The sequence below is a fragment of the Anabrus simplex genome, chromosome 1, assembly GCF_040414725.1.
Source record: "Anabrus simplex isolate iqAnaSimp1 chromosome 1, ASM4041472v1, whole genome shotgun sequence".
In the NCBI taxonomy this organism is placed as follows: domain Eukaryota; kingdom Metazoa; phylum Arthropoda; class Insecta; order Orthoptera; family Tettigoniidae; genus Anabrus; species Anabrus simplex.
Genome location: NC_090265.1, coordinates 514250013 through 514268879, shown reverse-complemented (window position 1 = coordinate 514268879; position 18867 = coordinate 514250013). Strand labels below are relative to the sequence as shown.

Sequence of the window (18867 nt, the reverse complement as noted above, 5' to 3'; positions counted from 1 at the left end):
CTCCTATTACAATATCCGGTAAGTATATATCTATTTAATTAATTCTATTCCTTTCTTTACAATACTTCTACAGTTGAGCACTAACATTTTTATGTCATCCCTACGTGATTTCGAGTTCCCTGTTCCCTGAACACTGCTCCCTAGGCCACCCTGTTTCCCTGAATGTATCTCTCTACAACCCTTCTAAAAAAAAAAATTTCCTAACTTATATGTACCACTGCGGTTTAAGTGAAGGCCATCTGAGCGCAGACCCCTATCTCCTACCCACCCATTAGGATCTAGAAATCTCACTCCCAGTTTCCCAAATACCCAATCCATAGTCTCATTTAAATCCCCAATCACCTTCCAATCAGTATCCCTCCTATACAGTATTCAACTGATAACAATCTCCGCTTCCTTAAACTACATCCGCGCTGCATTTACCAGGTCCCACACAACCCCAACTATGTTGGTACTTATACCTGCTTGTCTTACTTTGTTAGTACCAATGTGAAACACTACCACCTTCTCCTTTCCCTCCTCCTTCTCTTCTACTTTCCTCAACATCTGCCTTAACCTAATTCCTGGATAACACTGTACCATAGTACCCTTTCCTTCACACACTTTCTCGACCTGTCTGACGATGGAATCCCCAATGACCAGAACCTCAACCCTACCCATCTCATTTGATCCCCTCCCCTCCTGGTCAGTCCTATCTTTTCTGACAGCTGCAGAAGCTACGTCCTCCTCCCTATTCTCCATCCCATGAACCTGTTCCACCTGTCTTTTCATATCCACTACGCCACATTTCCCTTTCCTACCTCTTCCCTTTCTCCTACTCCCACATGTCTCGGCAGCAGTTCCCTGTTCCTCATATTCCCTTGGTTGTTCTACCTGTAGTGACTCGTACCGATTTCTCACCGACACCTGTCCTGAATTCTGATCCTGAATGGAGCCCTTAGCCTGCAATCTCCTGCCCCTTAAAACATTAGACCACCTGTCTTCTACAATTCCCCCCTTTCCTTCTCATCCCTCTATTACACCTACTGTATCCTGTACATTGTTTGTGGGAGGCCTACTTTCCTTCCTGTCCTCTGAGGGAATCCTAATTATCTCCCTCAAACTCTCCAACTCCTGCCTAATACTCCTTAACGCCTGGCCACACCCACAGTTCCTACACTCGCACTGCTTAGCCATTCTTTACTAAACAATGAAAAGAAAAGGAAGAATAAGTCATTGTATTCTGTGCAAAATAAAAATGAAAGGAAAGAAATATTATCTAGGTTAGTTCACAAAGATCACACGACAATAAGTTAATTAATATAGGCTACTACTACACTACATTACTACTTAATTGTTTGATTTTTTTTATTCGTACAACATGCTAACTCAATGAAAGTTGCTGTTAATTACTGGAAACAGAGAATAATACACAAGAATTATACAATTATTAACTGCAGTTAAGTCTACCCTAATTCCAGCAACAGAATTCTAGTAAGAGAATTACTACAGATACCACAGAAATGGTACTATACTACACAAATATTTCACAGTAATAGAATAAACACACAATTTTCTAATAAGATACTATAATACACTACAATAATTTTAAACTACGTTCAGACTAAGTACAGATACTGCAATACACTACAATAATTTTAAACTACATTCAAACGTATTCTAATTATAACAGGTTATTACCAAGCACAAACAGGAAAGAAAATTACCATTAAAGTTCAAAATTTGAAAAACTACTCAAAATTATAGAATAGGCACTCTTAATTTCTAATAAGTTACTATACTACACTACAATAATGTTTAAATTACATTCAGACGTGTCCTAGGTTATTACTAAGCACAAATAGAAATGAAAATTCCAATTAGGCCTAAATTAGATATCCACAAGAACTACCGGCAGGTACTCAAGGATTACCAACAAAGTTAGACGCGTAGACAGATCAATATTAGTACTACTTTATCCTCCTATGCTGCAAAAGAAATTGAACCTGCTGTTTGCACAAAAATACACACGAATATAACAGACAAGATACTATCTAATATACCATAGGCCTATCTACACTACAATTCTCCACTGAAATGTGATTATGTGATTATTACAGATGGTGGATTACTATTATTTTTCCCTACTCCGTAGGCAGAGAATAAAAGTGTCCTTAAATGCTGAAAAATATGAAGTTGTTTACAATAATTTCTCAAAAGTATTTCTGTCTAAACTACGCCAGGGACTTGAATTGCAATTATTGGAATGTAGGAACTTGATTATTAGCTATCTGCTCATAAATACTGAAATATTGAGGGTGTGAAATATAAATTATGGATACTTTAACTGCCTACTCAGAACTACAAACGATCGGAATACAAGAATCAACTGATTTTTATTTATATTTTCTTGATACACTACACCCTTTGTTCACGACTGTAGCCAACAATGCCAATATTTGAATACGAAGAGCGACAATAATCAATAACAATTATGACTGTTAACTATTTCACCAGTGAAATACTGTCTATTCTGTAGAAATCCTTTCTTTAAACAAAATTTACAACAGTATTGCATTATTTAAAGAAGTTATTACCTTCGTGATAGGTGGGACCGTTGAACTGCTATTTGAAATGCCCTGTCAAATGCCTGCACTAATAGACTATAACTGCTGCTGAAGTTACGACTCTTTTTAATATCCCATCTTTGTAAGTATTTTATCAACAAACCTATTGATATTTTAATAATACTATTAAAAAGAGAGAGATATTTCTTCTTTCATGTAGTCCTAAATTACAGATTGTAATCTAGCGAATCTAGCAAACACCTACGGAACTACTCAGTGTGAAAACTGTAAATAAATGCCACTAATCGCAGATTACTACAAACACTAAACGTGTGGAGCTAAATGTATCACACACACACAAAATTTGGTAAATTTCTACAATTATTAACTACTTTGTCACTGAGATAATAGAGCTTTTGGAACAGCCAACTACTCGCTAGCTCATCCAACTACCCCTTATTATCCAAAGCCAAATTATGCTGAAAGAGTCAATCGAAATCTTAGATCTGCTCTTATTGCCTACCACTCTGCTGATCACTCTAGGTGGGAATCATCGCTTAATTGGTTATCATTTGCTTTCAACACTGCCATTCATGAAAGTCATAAGCAAACTCCTGCTTCATTAATGCTAGCGTTCACCCCCAATTCTCCACTTTCTAATCTATGGTCCATTAACGATCTTCCTGATGTCGCAAATCCAGAAACGATCAGTGTTGTCTCCTGTTGGCGAGAAAAGAAAAATTTGCCATGACTTATGATTCGACAAAGTAATAAACTTCATTGTTAGGTTCCATATTGAGTTGAGACTATGCTTAAAGTAAATACAAAATTTTAATATTCCACCTTCTCAATATTAAAAAATCATTTGATGTTTTTACAAAAACATTACAATGATATTAATAGGTACTAGTTTCGGTCCACTGTGGACCATCATCAGCCTAGCCAAATTACAACAGTAAAAGACATAGTGATAAAATAAAGTAAAATAATGTGGAGAAATGAGAGAGGATCTAGAAGGATGGGATGGTGGTGGAATGACAGACAAAAGTGAAAAACCGTATTTGCGAATTGTGATAAAAGTGACTTCACAAAGATTTTACTTGTCAATGTGAACACTTCTGTTACTTTTACTTGTGATTTGACCCTTATATTTTGTCTATATTTTCTATTATCTTTAATCCTTGAACCATCATGTTAAATTCTGTACCGGCAGCCATTTTGTGTGATATTTACCTACCAAGTGGATTCTTATTTTCATCCTATTGTGCACTATGTTACATGGCACTGTTACATATCTTTGAAAAGCTAATAAACCACAGGTTCAGATGATAATGTTAACTTTTCTGTGAGGCTTGATAGAAAAAGGAAATGAAGATTTGAAAATGGTGGAATTATTATTTCATGAGCAATATCAAAATTCTATCAACTCAAAATATAAGCTGAAATACAAAACACACAATCCTAGATATACAAAATGATGCACAGGTATGTACATAATACTGTATGTGTAAAAGATTCAAGTCTATGCAATTATATCTGTTTAATTGATAACAAAATGTATATTTTCCCATAAATACTTGCCTCTCTACATCTTGCTCCTCTTCGCTCTAGGGCTGCTCATGTAGTAATGTTCTAGATGAGGCCAATATGGTCTATTAACTCCCACATTACAAACATGACACCAGTAGCTGTATCTTCCTCTCTTCTTTGTATGGCTACATATGACACACAATCTTTCCTTTTGTCCTGGTAGATGAACAAACTCATGCTTAGGTCCATCATCGTTACCACCTGGAACTGGAGCCTGAGGTGCTGGCTCATCAGATACAAGCTCTTCAATAATTGACATTTAAAAAAACTGTACTTGTACATTATTGGGGGTGCAGAATTTTGTTAATAGATTATGTAAGTATTGTGAAGAGCCATGACTAAAAAATTGAAAACAATTTCTTCCAGTAATGCCTGGTTGGTCTGTTGTAGCTTATGTGATAAATGTTTTTATCAGACAGGTCAACACCACCCATTCCCTTACTGTAGACGATAATCATGAGAGGTTTCACAGTTTCTTTCCCACTTCCACTTCTAACTGGCAGGTCCTCAGCGTGTGTACAAGTCGACAGCAGGAAAACAGTCTTATGACCTTTCTTTTCTTTTAAACCCACTGTCAGAACAGAATTTTTCCTGTAATACATGGTTTCAGGTGGTTTGTACCTAGAAATCAGAACATGGTGCAGTTATTCAAAATGACTTGTATTATCCCAGTCAGCATAATGTCCTTTTGATACAGAGCCCCTGCCAAGGGAATTTTTGTGTAGTAATTATCGGTAATCAAGTGATATCCTTTCCCATAAACATTGCTTTTGTCTACAAATTCCATGACCACCTATGAGCAAGACCTTGTGGGTTTCTTCTTTCAAAAAGAGTTTTCCCACTGTAAAGTTTCATATGCATTATTAACCAGTACGACTTTCACACAACTGAAACTTCTTCAAACCAAACCTAAAGTGAATCTTCTACACATTATGATGTTTGAACTTTGTGTTCTTGTGATCCATAAAAGGCCTAACTTTGTGCCAAGGGTCAAATCCAGCTTTGCCATGTGGAATAGGCTCATTAGAATCTAGATGAAAGAATCTGCTTATAAGTTTAAACGCTTTCAAAGGCATGGTCCTGGAGGTGTAATTTATTTTTTTGTGATGGTGTTTGGTTCCAGTAATATTCTGTTTCCTTATAACTGTTAGTCCCATATTCAAACACACTGAAATAAACTTTTTCAAGATTGTAACAATTACATACTTCCACTTTTTATACTTAATGTGAGGGTGTTTGGCTAAATAAACTCTGTGTTCAGAGAGGAATTTTGAGGCATACTTGTTAGTTTCCCTCATTAACATTGACCAAACTTATGTTGTGAAGAACAATTAGAAATATTCAATAGGCATTGCATTCTTACCTGGAGTATTTCATGGGCCAGGATTTCTCACTAGAAAGTCATGTGGTCTGTGAGGCGACTCGTTGGACTCTGGACCATGTGCTGGTGGCAGGTAGTTGAACTGTCATCTTCACTTTCACTACCTGTATCAAAAGATATTTCTCTAATATATCCTTTTTCACCATTTTTATTGCTCACAAAATCACCTTCTATGTCTTAAAAATCAAAACCATCACTTTCGTCCAGCCAAACATGCAGTTTTTCAGCCGACGAACTTCCATGAACCGTATTATAACTCACCTGGGTGCACAAACTTATGTTATTATAAATCTTATTACAGCAGCTATGTTACATACAGAAATTACAACAACAAAGATCCACTTTGAACTCCCTAACACATATAATTAGAGCCTCAAAATAAGAGCGGTAGCGATAAAAAGTACAGCACCATAACACGATATGTTCTTGGTTCATATAGCAGCAGTGTTTCCAAAGACTCTTATGCAAGGAGATTGTTTCTATGGATGAAAATGAGTAAGAAGCATCTGTATAGGATCACAAGACAAGACGCCACACTATCTGTTAGTAGAACAGTGCTATTAAATGAAGAAATAAAAATGTTTTGAAGAATCGATGCTGCCGCTATAGAAATGGGCAAACTGTTGATTCATCAATGCTTGCCAGTTCTAGGGTTAAAATAAATTTTTCTTTCCGTTCATCTTTTATACTGTGTTATAGTTGACGTTTTAAACACTGGTACCAATGTATCAAATAGACTTAATGATAACAATTATTTTCCCCCATGAAGAATTCCGTGTCTTGAGTTTGGGAACATGTATTTTACCATTGTAGTGTACATATGATTTTAATTCCATATTTTGTTGTCAGTGGCTGGAGAAGCAGGCAGAAGCAGTTCGTAGCACAGGCTTTGTTGCTGAGGATCTGACACCTGAGGAACAGAACCCACTGTGGCTCAAGGAGAAAGGGGAGTAAGTACTTCTCAAATCTAATCAGTAGGTCACGGTTGATTTTAGGATGCTGATAACGATCTGATTATCTTGTTGCAGTTCCTTCTTCAGGTTAGGCAACTTTCTTGGAGCGATCAGTGCATACACACATGCCATTACCATGGGCAGCAAGTTACCAGCCCTTTTTTCTAACCGTGGGGCTGCACACCTTGCTCACGGCAACTTGCACAGAACTCTGGAAGATACCTCAAAAGTGAGTAGCCTTCATTATCATTTTAAATGCAACTCCCTTCCTCATATGATTGGCTTATTATAAAGGAATCCCTGTCCAATGAAATATTTTACATTGGAATGATAATAAATAGGGCTGGTTATTTATTGTTTGCCATAGGTTTTCCATTTTCATATTTCCATTGAAAAATTAAAATATTTTATACAATTCTGATTGAAAATGGGAATTTTTTATGGTCATATTTAGGATATTATGAGCTTTCTTTAATGAATTTGATTCTATTTATTTCATTCTGTGTAATTGGTTCATATTTTATTAATTTTTGAAACATTTGCAACTAATGTTTCACCTCAGATCAATGAAATGCAGAGAGATACCTAGCTGAAACAGCAACATGCAAAAGCTGTAAAAGTTACATTCCCAACACATTCATATCATTCTGATTTCATCTTTGCTTTTCTTCATTTTAAAATATAATTTTGGTTATGGAAAAAAGAAAAACCCTACTTAATTATTACATTTTTTTTGATCAAACAAATTCTAATATATACCTATATATGTAGGCAGGTCAATAAGTATATGCAATTTTGCTCTAATAGGGATGTATCGAACTAGCACCGATAGAGCGCACTGCTGTTTTACTGGGTAAGCGCAATGCGCTCTTCATTTGTTTCCTGTGTACTCATGCCGCTAAATATCCACGAATTTAAGTTGCTTAAATTGTTATTTTCATGACTATGTCGAGCTGTTGCAGTGTTCCTCTTTGAAAATATCAGGGAAGCCCATTTTCATTTCACCAGTTTCCACAAAATAAAGAAATGAGGAAGAAATGGTTACAAGCTATTAGAAGGAAACATTTTGGTGAGAAAAATCTAACCGAAAGTATTAAAGGGTGTTCCCATTATTTTCAACCGGGTGACTTCACGAAATATGTTGGGCAAGTGCGATTTACGAAGGGAAATAATTCCTATTTTCTACCGATAAACTAATTAGGCATTTTGATAACAACCGCCGAATTTATGCGTTTGAATTTAAAGGTGAGAGAGCAAGATTAAAACCGGGCGCTGTTCCATCGCTTTTTCCATCGACCACGAACACAACAAAAACAATGAAGAGGCCATACACCAGAAATTTGCCTGATTACCACGATAAGCCTACAGTATCGGAATATGCAGAAATAACCTCCCTTGAAGTACGGGAAGAAATCGTGAATATCCCTGAAGATGTGAATGTTACATTTGTGACTCCCATTTTCAAAGACACCAGCACTCAAAAAATTCCACAGGTAATTTGGTTGTTGAGCAAGCAATGCGTAATCGTGATGCCATATTGCTTTATACAGGGTTTGTAGACGTCCAGCATCGTAATTTGGTGTTTGCTGTTCTGGGAGAAAACAAATATAATTTACAGATATTCCCTCCTGAACCCAGACTGTGTTTCTTCTTGACTGTTATGAAGCTAAGGACAACAAATCTGACAAAGAACTACGCCTTAAATTTGGAATCCATAAAACTACTGTTGGGAGAAATTTAATGTTTGGATTAATTTCATATACTGCCAATTTAAAGAGTTGAACATTTGGCCTGATAGAGAAAATATCCTTGAAAATAGCCCCCTTGCTTTTAGACAGAAATGCCCCTCGACTAGAGTTATAACTGGTGCAACTGAGATTATACATAGCAAAACTTGTTCTGAGATTATACATAGCAAAACTTGTTCCAAGGGCAAACATTCCACTTTCATAGGCCTAACTGGCCTCAATCGTTTGGTAGGGGGATGCTGAAAAGTTTATAAATTTAGGCTGCATGTTTCTGAACACTGAATAATACCAGTCTTGGGCAAGTGCTCTAATGCGTAGCTTACAGCAGCAATATACTTACAACATGCCTTGGGGCCTGCTCCAGCAAAACGTTCACATTCCCCTCCTATAATATTACCAGGTAATCCTAAAATAAACTTCACATCATAGGTCTTATGTTTTGTGTACTCGGATTTCACAGCACTGCATTTTAGAATTTCAACCTTTTGTAAATAAAAACTTTCCACTGAAAAGTCTGTATCCAATATAACACAATGATTTGTAGTTGGAAACAGGTGTTCCATCTATCCCCGATGTTCTAAATGCGAAATAATCCATCAGATGCAAATTTGTGATAGTGATCTTCACCTTATGGCTGATGGTCAAATATTCAAAGGAACCGGCACTGGGAAACTCAAGAATATTCACATGCCTTTGGTGGTGGACAGAGGCTGTATCTGCAGTTTCATGTAAGCCATCAACCTTAAAAAATACATGAATCGAAGTCTATAAGCAAGGGGAGCAAGTGGATGTTTAAATATCTATTTATGATTTAAGTCTTGTGGAGGTACATTTATATATTTATCAATGTGCAACACTTAAGTAATTGTTATCTTAAGGAAAAGGCATGCTGACTCTTATTCTTTATTTGGATAATAAAGCGTGTTAGAAATTTCTAATTACCGCTGTACCGGTACTAATTCTTCCTTCCTCTCGCTAGTTTTAGCGTTTCTGGTCCGTAGCTCATTTTGCAGCTGTTTAAGGCTTAAACGCTGAAAATCGTAATATACCAGGGGATATACCTATACAATTGATTAATGTAGTCTTGGAGTAAAACTAGAGAAGATACAATCGGCTTTAGCTCAGAAATGTCGGTCACATTCGATACATTACTCGCAGCTGACTGGGATAAACATAAGACGATCGCCTTGCGCTTACCCAGTAGTACACGACCGCTATCTTGCGCGAACTTTCTCTGCCTACATCCCTATTGATTTTAGGTTGGTTCTATGATGTTTTGTGCTCACCAGCCACTAGATGGCACTGTTGTCTATGTCTATAATAGGTTTCAGCATTATCCGATCAGTACAGCTTGCGCTGTTGTGACGTAAAGATGGCCGTGCCACTGTCTGTTTGCACCAGGGAAGAAGAGCGTACCATAATCCGTTTTTTGTGGTCTGAGGGTGTACCAGGAGCAGAAATTCATAAAAGACTTTCAGCACAATACAGAGACAATATTTTGCCACAGCGAAGTGGATTGAACAGTTCAAAACGGGTCGCACAAGCGTGAAGCCAATATTGAACAAGTACGTGACAGGGTCCTGAATTACAGACGAGTGACGTGGCAAACCATATGCACATTAGCCATGCATAACAGGCTTAACTTTCACAACATCTGTTCGAGAAGGGTGCATGCACAACCGAAAACTTTTTTTTTTTTTTTGCAGAAGGTATCAGAAAGCTTGTAAAATGATGATGTGACTATGTTGAAAAATTATATCAACAAAAAGTGTGTACAGTACTCTTTTTGTAATAAATTATAAAAATTTATTGCAGGTACTTACTGACTTGCTCTCGTACATCTGTCTGTATTACAGAAAACTTGTCACTAATATCTTCAGAGTTGAGATTTTTCCACTTCTCTCTGTACACGTAATCTTCTACCTGTCCTTCTACCTACCTATCTATCTATATCTTTATTATGTTATATATATATATAAGTGGATGCTGGTATATTTGAGATTAATAGACTCAAAAACTACTAGACTGATTTCACTGAAAATGTCACAATTTGTTCTTATTACTCCTGGAAAGGTTAGGAAGTGGTTTGAACAAAATCCAGTGGGTAGTTCGGCATAGGGGTTGAGAAGGATTGAAAAATAATTTTTTTTTGCTATTTGCTTTATGTCGCACTGACACAGATAGGTCTTATGGCGATGATGGGATAGGAAAGGCCTAGGAATTGGAAGGAAGTGGCCGTGGCCTTAATTAAGGTACAGCCCCAGCATTTGCCTGGTGTGAAAATGGGAAACCACAGAAAACCATCTTCAGGGCTGCCGACAGTGGGGCTCGAACCCACTATCTCCCGATTAGTGTATAGTGGCCACACTTAAGTGACTGCAGCTATCGAGCTCAGTGATTGAAAAAGAAAATAGGGGACGGTAAGCATACCGCAAGACAAGTCTGATCAGTAGGTTGTTTACCCAATGGTATGTGAAGATTAGAATGTGTATCTTAAAACTAATCTTTTTCTTCTTATATCTTGAAGAAGTAAACTGCTTAGCTGAAAACGGTAGCACAAGAAGAGTAAATATTCTAGCCACCGATAAACAGAGAGATAATACTGGACCCAACGGAATGCCTAGAATCAGGTAAAAAACAGCCACAAGATGTACGTTCTGAAAAGCAGGCAATTGATCTTCCAGTATCCAGCTACATCTTGGAGAAATATCTTTTGAACTCCTTCACCGTCTACGGGTTGTTAGTGGAAGCAAGAGGTATCATACGGGGGATGATGGCAGAGTTGTGGAAGAGGTTTCCCTCACAGAAAGCTTCCTAGCCATGATTGCCAAGCCGGCTGTGCATGGGTCCTTGCTTCTTTTAAGGAACGATTTATATTAACCCATTAGCACGTTGCGTTGTCACATGGCATCAATTTTTGCACCTTGTTCTTTTAGTAGGCTACTGTTGGCAAAGATAAAGAATCTGGAAGTCTGTGATGTCATCTGACAGTTAGAGAAGTATGTAAAATTCTTTCAAGAATAAAATTTACTGTATCCACCTATTCAGTACAATTCAATCTTCATTACGGAACAGACATGAGATTTGTTACTTGTAGTTAAAGTGTTTGTAGAATCGAGTATTCACATTTATTAAATTTTAAAATCTACTGTTGTGACACAAGGAGTGGTGGACTGTCGGCTATTTTCAGATTCCTATGAAATGGCTGCCAGCTTCACGTAAGAAGGATATGAAATTTATAAATGAAGTTGTTTCATTAGATTGTGTTTACTGTCACCTGTAGTGGGACTGCAAACTGGAAATTATTGTGTTTTGTAAACTTATATTATTTGAGTTCAGAAATGTAAACTATTCACCTTTTATTTTAAGAAATCTCAAGAAAAATCTTTGGGACTCATATACTTTTGAAGATTATTAATTATGGAATAGCTTAAAATGTTGTATTACCATTTTATTTTTCTCAACAGATCAAGACATGATTTACATTGCAAGAATTGTAAGAATTGTAAGTGATCTTTGTATTTAAATTTCATGTAGTTGTGTTTTATTGAATTTGAAAAAAACAAGGCTTGTGTATCATTTAAATTAATTTCAAGAAGCATGAAGAAAAGACATTCTGGACTTTGAAGAAATATTTTTTTATATTGTCTGGCTAAAACGCGTGCAGTATATAATTTTTGAACCAACAGGTGCTGGGCACATGGAGGAAGTAGGTGATGCAATTCTACTTGCATCAGCAGTTTAGGAACTGGCCATAAATGGTCATGCAGTTGGATTGGTCAGAAATAACGACCTTTCCAATTGGCAAAAACGGGAACCTAGAAGAATTCGATGCCCTGTTTGTTACTTGTGATCTGTCCATTTCTGGCCTTCTGCTGGCTTCACGTGTGTGATGCGTGTTGTCCGCGTCTTTTCCAACCGACCATCCTCGTGAGCATTTGCGCTCGAGGGCTACCCCTCCAGGGGTCCCCAGCCTATCTTGGTAAGTGCTGTTTCTATTATGTTTGATTTTATTTAATTCCTTCTAATGTTTGGGTATTTTCTCATTTAATGTAACTTTCAGTTATTTAAATTCAACATGTCGGAGTTTGCTCTAGATCCCCATCATTACCAATTTCACTTTTTTGAATGACTGTTTTCGAGAGACAGTCACCTGCATCTTGTTATTGACAATTTATTGTAATTCTGTATCACCATACTATGTTAAACCTTGTGTTTTACAAATTTACTTAAGTACCTTGATTATGTCTTTGTTTTGCTTTATTGGATTTGTGTCTCTTGTTAATTTTAATATATTTGAGCTAAAGGGTGATTATTGTGAACCTCTTCTTCCCCAATAATGTCATACTTTCCCATGGACTTCAATAGGGCTCCTTCACGTTCCACAATTCTTTCCATAGTTGTCGTCGTTAAGACTGTAAGTTATGATTACCTTGCGTATGTTTCAATTTTGCGTGTTTGACAAGTTAACCGTCTTATTTCCAAAGCTTAGATGTGAAACGCCGCTACATTGATATTTTTCGATTTTCCAAGTTATTTTATTTTTATTATTAAATATTCATGCTCATTGCCTAATTCATGTTTTTCTAATTCATTTCTATATTATTTGTATTATTAAGATTATTATTATAATGATAGATGTGTTGATAGGTTCTACATTGGTAGCAGAGCATGGTTATGGTGGTTATGGTAAAAGGGGAGGTAGACGGGAATCGTTCTCGGCTAACTTTTGAAAAATTATTTTTAAATCTTAATTTTGAATATGTTCCTAACATGTTTCTTTTATAGGTTGTAATTGTTACGTGTGCATTCTTAATCCCTGTTTATTCGCTTTTCATGATTCTTGCTCAAGTTCGATATCACGGGGGAGCTGCTGATTATTTCCGCATAAGGCAGTTGAATGTGTTGTTCTTTCCACAAAGTGCAGTCTGTGTTGCTGTGTTTCACCTTGTAATTAACGGTTGGAGGAAATGGTAAGTCACTATCTGTAACAAATTCTTTCAGGTTCATTATCAATTTTCATAAAGGTTTTTGGTCGCAGGCCTTCTGCTGACCACGTGTTTTTTTTTTTTTGTAAAGTGATATCGTCACATTGCGTATGCCTTGTTTTAATTTAAGTCTTTGGTGATAAATTTCGATATGTGTTCATTAACTTACTTTCTTCGAGCCGTGTTCCGATCGTAACATCTGCGTGATCACTTGTTGCTATGAACTACAGGTATGTCATGAAATTATGCTAAATGTTTTACTTCCTCGTGTGACTTCATTTTATCTTTGAATGGCTGGTGTGCTTATCTGTTGGAGACAGCTGGTTACTGACCTACCCTGAGTTTATGAGTGCTCAGTTCCATCTTATAAAATTACTCGTGTCACAGTCTTCTTGTGCTTCTTCCATATGACATAAATTGTAGTGTTGATTGACATACTAATCATCATTAGTTTTTCTGAAACTTCTGTTTTCGTAAATTTTCAGGAATAATTTTGAGGTTAATGTTTTTAATTTTTCGTTGGTCTTTTGAGTGTTTTGCGTTTCATAAATTTTGTGTTTTGGCAAATTATTTTCTAAGTTTCATTTCTTGTTGCCTGTTGTGTTTTCTTTGGTATTATTTTTCGTGTGTGATATTTTTAGTTATCTTTGTGTTGTGTTTTGGACTCAGGGAATGTCTAAATTTCTGGACAGGTGTTGTGTTGTGTTCGGTCTTCTGCTGCACCTGGGGCAATTCCTGGTCAGTTTCTAGATTCTCCAATTGGATTAGAGAGTATGGGATCTTTTCATCTGAGTGAAAATTTCCTAGTTTGTCTTATTGAGCGTTTCCATGATGTAAGTGTTCTGTTTCCTTGTCATATTATTTTTATTTACCCGTGTATTCCTATACTTGCTAGGGAGGGTTCTACGAGGACTGGGATAGTCTCGTGGGGTGAAACGTGCTCACCATACTAATAGACCCACGTCAGCTGAGGCCATTAGCACAAAATTTCGACAGGTTATGGATCTGCCCTTGTGCTCATGACATGTTTGAAATCTGGTGTATCTGGTATGAGATTCCTCGTAATCTTTTTCATTGTATTAGGTGACTAGATAGAGAATAATGTCCATTGTAATTGTAAATTATTACTAAGAAGATTTTCATCCAATGTTTGTTTTGGTATCATTATGCTGAGCTATTAATTTCAATTAAATTTGTGGTTGGTTTGCAGGTCATCAAGATTTTTCTTTCTGTTATTTTATATTTGTCACAAGTGAAATTTTGAAGGTGTTACGATTTAGCGAAGCTCCGTCAACTAATTGTCCATTTTTTATTTTATATTCTCGGTGTTAAATTTTCATTCTTTACTCATTTCATGTCTTCTAAATTTATTTACCCAGTTTACTTGTGTATGGGATCCTGTAGACTGAGTAAGTTTTCTAAATTTTGTAGCCCTGCTGTATCTGTCCTTCCACTTCTGTAAATATTGTAAATACAGATGTCGTTTGTGTTTGTCTTGGGTGCCATGGGAAGGCATTTGTGTGTGTACTGAGACTTAGGGCTTAAGGTGCTGAGAGGTCATTACTCTCCTGGGAGTACGATATTGGTCCTAAGAGTCTTATTGTTGTGTAATGGATTCAAGGGTACTTGAGGTCATGTTCTGCCCATTTGAGGTCATGTTCTGCCCATTTGAGGTCATGTTCTGTCCTTTCTCTTTTGAGGGTACTGCTTGATAAGGGTCATCGCACTGGTGTGTGTGTGTGTGTCTGTGTTTACTGTGTTCTTGTGATGTCGTGTGATGGAATCAGTATTGAGGTCGTTTTGTGCCTTTTGTCATTGGTTTGTACTGCAGAATCAGGAGTCATCGCACTTGTGTCTTGTGTGTGTTCTTGTATTGTTGTGTGCGGGAGGACAGATAGGCTCGGTGATCTTAAGGTGTCGTGCTGTAATCTGATAGTCCCTGGTATGAAGGTGTTACTTGTGACTTTTTATTGCTTATATCAGTGAGTTGGATTTCTGTATGCACACTCTTGAATTGTTTTCAATGTTTCATTTGAAATTTTGGGTTGTTGGTAAATTTAATGTGATCTTCTATTTTGTATTTTGTCTTTAATTGCATTTTAATTGTCTGGTGTGACACGTGATGTTTAATGTGAGTTTTAACTGTGTTAAAATTTTCATAATGAGTACATGACATAGTAAATGAATAGTGACTTACTAACCTCATTTAATGGAATATTGTAGTAAAGTTGCAAGTTAACGTAATTAAGTAGTTATTTCCCTGTTTTGAGTTCTCTTGCAACATCCTAAATTTTTCCTTCTATTTATTTTGTTTTTTAGATGTTGGGCAATTAAGAATGCACATAGAGGATATGGTAGTGTATGATGTGCCTAAATTGGAAGATTGTATGTATGTAATACTTCCGTCTATAAAGGTCTAGTTTCGGTAATTTATTACTTGGAGGATGATTTCTCTTTTGTGCTGACCTGTCATGCCTGTAGTGCTTTAAAAGTTGAATTGAGTGAATGGTAATGTGTCCTGCTGTATCCTCAGTAACATGTATTTTAAAAATGATTTTCCTGGTGAATTTTCTTTATTTGAATTGGGGTGGTTATAAGGAATGTTAGTTGTAAGCAAATTTTCTTTTGGATAAAAAGCTGGCCAGCAATCTCCTACATTTTATAGTTTAATTAGGAGTTATTTTAGTTGTAATGAGAATGTTCATTTGTGACCATGCTAGGTATATTTTAGTATTATGTATTTTGGGGTAAGATTTAGATTTTCATTAATGTGCCTAACTAGGATTTTCTGTAAATTTTCTGATACTAGGGTAAACTCCGGCAGATTTTTTAAAGTTTTTCAACATTTTTCATTTGAAATTCTGAAATAGCGTTTGCCTGGGGGGGAGGGGGCTGGGAAATCCCTGTGTCATTGTGGGAGGGGACCTCCCTAAGGAGTTTTAGTTATTAATTTTATAAACAAAATAAAACACCCACCCTTGAACTCAGCCGATTCTGGCCGATAGCCTTATTTCTTCAGTTTGATGTTTCTGCTGTGTGTGCTTTTGTTCCAGTTACCGCGATACCATGGTCCTTCTTCTAAATATGGTGTCTGTTTGGAGCCTGCTATGTACATATTGGCCACTAATATCCGATGATGGAATTGAAAGGTGTTCTTTTTGGCGGCAGTCGGCAGTGCTGCACCAGCGTCCTTCGCCTGTTATAAACCAGTTCACTATTCTGGTGGACTGTGCTGAGGTTGCAAGATCACAAAGTTTGGACTGCAAAATGGATGGATCCTTGGAATCAGCCGTGATCAGCGCCTTCATCAAAAATTTCCGAGCCCTGATTGGCTAAAATAACGTGATTCGTAACTGGTCAGTGTAAGACCTGCTGGTGTGCTAATTGGTTATCACTTGATTGCCTCATTTCTGGGCTCTTGGTGACTTGGCCAGGGCCAAGCTTGTGTCCGTCGTCTTAGATATGACGTACAGCTACATGTTGCGTTAGCTCCCCCTCCGATGAGCATGTCTTTTCCACAGGTTACTTAAACTGCTCCTTCTCTTTTTTCCAAGCCACATAATTCTTGTGCATGTTTTAGTTGTGGCTCCACTGAACATTTCCAGAGGAATTGTCCTAAGATTGGACTCTTAGGCAATTCATAACCTGACTGGGTGGTCCCACTGAAAAATTCCAGAGGAATTGTCCTAAGACTGAGCCCTTAGGCAGTTCAAAACCTGGTGTGGGTAGAGTCTCTTTCAACAATAATTCTTATCAATACTGTGGGTCAAATAGGCATTTTTCTGGACAATGCCTTCGTAATTCTTCTGGGTCTGGGCGTTCTGGTAATGGTAATTCTAGATGACTAACTGCCAATTCTTGTGGCAAACCTCAAAGTGTAGCTTCATGTTTCTTCTGTTATAATTGTAGGTTAAAGGATGATTCACCATGTTCTGTGGCTGATAATAGATCCCAGTCTGAAACTAGTGTCGATTTCCTACAATCTTGTGGCATTTCTGCTATCCCTCCTTGTAAATTACCTAATATATACTTAGAGGTAAATAATGAACCTGTCTGTGCATTGGTAGATTCTGGAAGTAGCATCACTTTGATGAGTGAGAACTGGTATAACTCGATGAATACTGTTTGCAAGTTCCCTCCATTGAAATCTGTATCTTTAACCTGCAATACGGCTAACTCTAACTATGAATGTGATTGGATGTCTGGATGTCAAGATCAGAATCCGTGATTTCACGTGGAAAATGCCCGTGCTAGTTGCAAAAGATTTATCGTATCCTTTCATTCTGGGTGCGAATTTTATTGCCAAAACTGGTATGATTTTAATCTGCTTATTCTTCTCCCATATTTCTTGTCCCTAAACCATAGGGTGGTTTCAAGCATGTAGTTGATTATCGGATGCTGAATAAGAGAGTTATACTTCAGTCTGTTCCTCTTCCTTATTTGCACTCTTGTTTTTCTTGGTGTGCTAATGCCAAAATTTTTACCACTTTTGATTTGAATCAGGCATATTACCAGATACCTCTTGCCGAGGAATCCAAGCACTTACTGCTTTTGCTACTGATTGGAACCTCTATGAATTTGAACGTGTCCCATTCGTATTAAGTACTGGTGGTGCTGTTCTTACTCGGTTACTAGGTAATGTTTTGTCAGACATTAAATTCAAATTTTTTATATGATTACTTGGACGATTTAGTAAATTTCAGAGAAACATTTGAAGAGCACCTTGTTCATCTTAACACGTTGACGGCCAGGACACATAGGAAGAAATGTCTCGGTGGCCAAAGAATTTTGTCTTCTATGCATGTAGTAAATAAGCATTAAAGTAAAATTCGAAGTGATATTTCACTTAAGTGTTCATGTACATACGAAATACAATAAAAATTCCCAGCACCCCGATCTACCGCCGTGGCCCCACAGAAAAGTTCACTGCATGGTTTTGCCTAGACGGCCAGAGTGGTAAAATCTAGTGGTACTGGAAGCTTGCATTGCTTGATAGTACACATTGTAGATAACTGAGCGAGCCACGATTTGTTTACTAGTGCTTAGGAATACAATCACAAGCTACTCATTCTTTTACAGTAGGGTGTGTGTGAAATAATTGCGAGATATTTCTAAGTTATTTTACCAGTGAATGGAGAGGTTAGTTATAAAAATGAAATAGTTTTCTTCTCAAACTTGGAAGATAATCATGCTAACTCTTCAGTATTAGGATTTTGGTAAGTAGTGTCCATACCAAACTGAACTAGGCTATTACGTTTTGCAACACAAAAAACTCTTCTTCTTCTTAATCTGTTTAACCTCCAGGGTCGGTTTTTCCCGTGGACTCAGCGAGGGATCCCACCTCTACTGCCTCAAGGGCAGTGTCCTGGAGCTTCAGACTCTGGGGTAGGGGACACAACTGGGGAGGATGACCAGTACCTCACCCAGGTGGCCTCACCTGCTATGCTGAACAGGGGCCTTGTGGGGGGATGGGAAGATTTGAAGGGCTAGACAGGGAAGAGGAAAGAAAGCGGCCGTGGCCTTAAGTTAGGTAACATCTCGGCTTTTGCCTGGAGGAGAAGTGGGAAACAATGGAAAACCACTTCCAGGATGGCTGCGGTGTGAATTGAACCCTCCTCTACTCAGTTGACCTCCCAAGGCTGAGTGGACCCTGTTTCAGCC

At 37.3% G+C, this 18867-nt stretch overlaps 1 protein-coding gene across 4 annotated transcripts in view; it reads left to right on the top strand.

Annotated features, from left to right (window-relative positions):
* Positions 1–18867, top strand: part of LOC136868616 (dynein axonemal assembly factor 4) — a 128791-nt gene that overhangs the window by 94524 nt on the left and 15400 nt on the right. Inside the window, exons 5-7 of one of the 4 annotated variants that reach the window (XM_067144789.2) lie at positions 6367–6467; positions 6546–6699; positions 16260–16554. In XM_067144789.2, coding sequence (XP_067000890.2) covers positions 6367–6467; positions 6546–6699; positions 16260–16343 — 339 coding nt within the window. In that variant the 3' untranslated portion in view covers positions 16344–16554. Of the gene's footprint in view, positions 1–6366; positions 6468–6545; positions 6700–9542; positions 9881–11907; positions 12040–16259; positions 16555–18867 lie in introns of those variants that run through there. The other 3 variants (XM_067144790.2, XM_067144788.2, XM_067144787.2) reach the window with 3 other exon arrangements.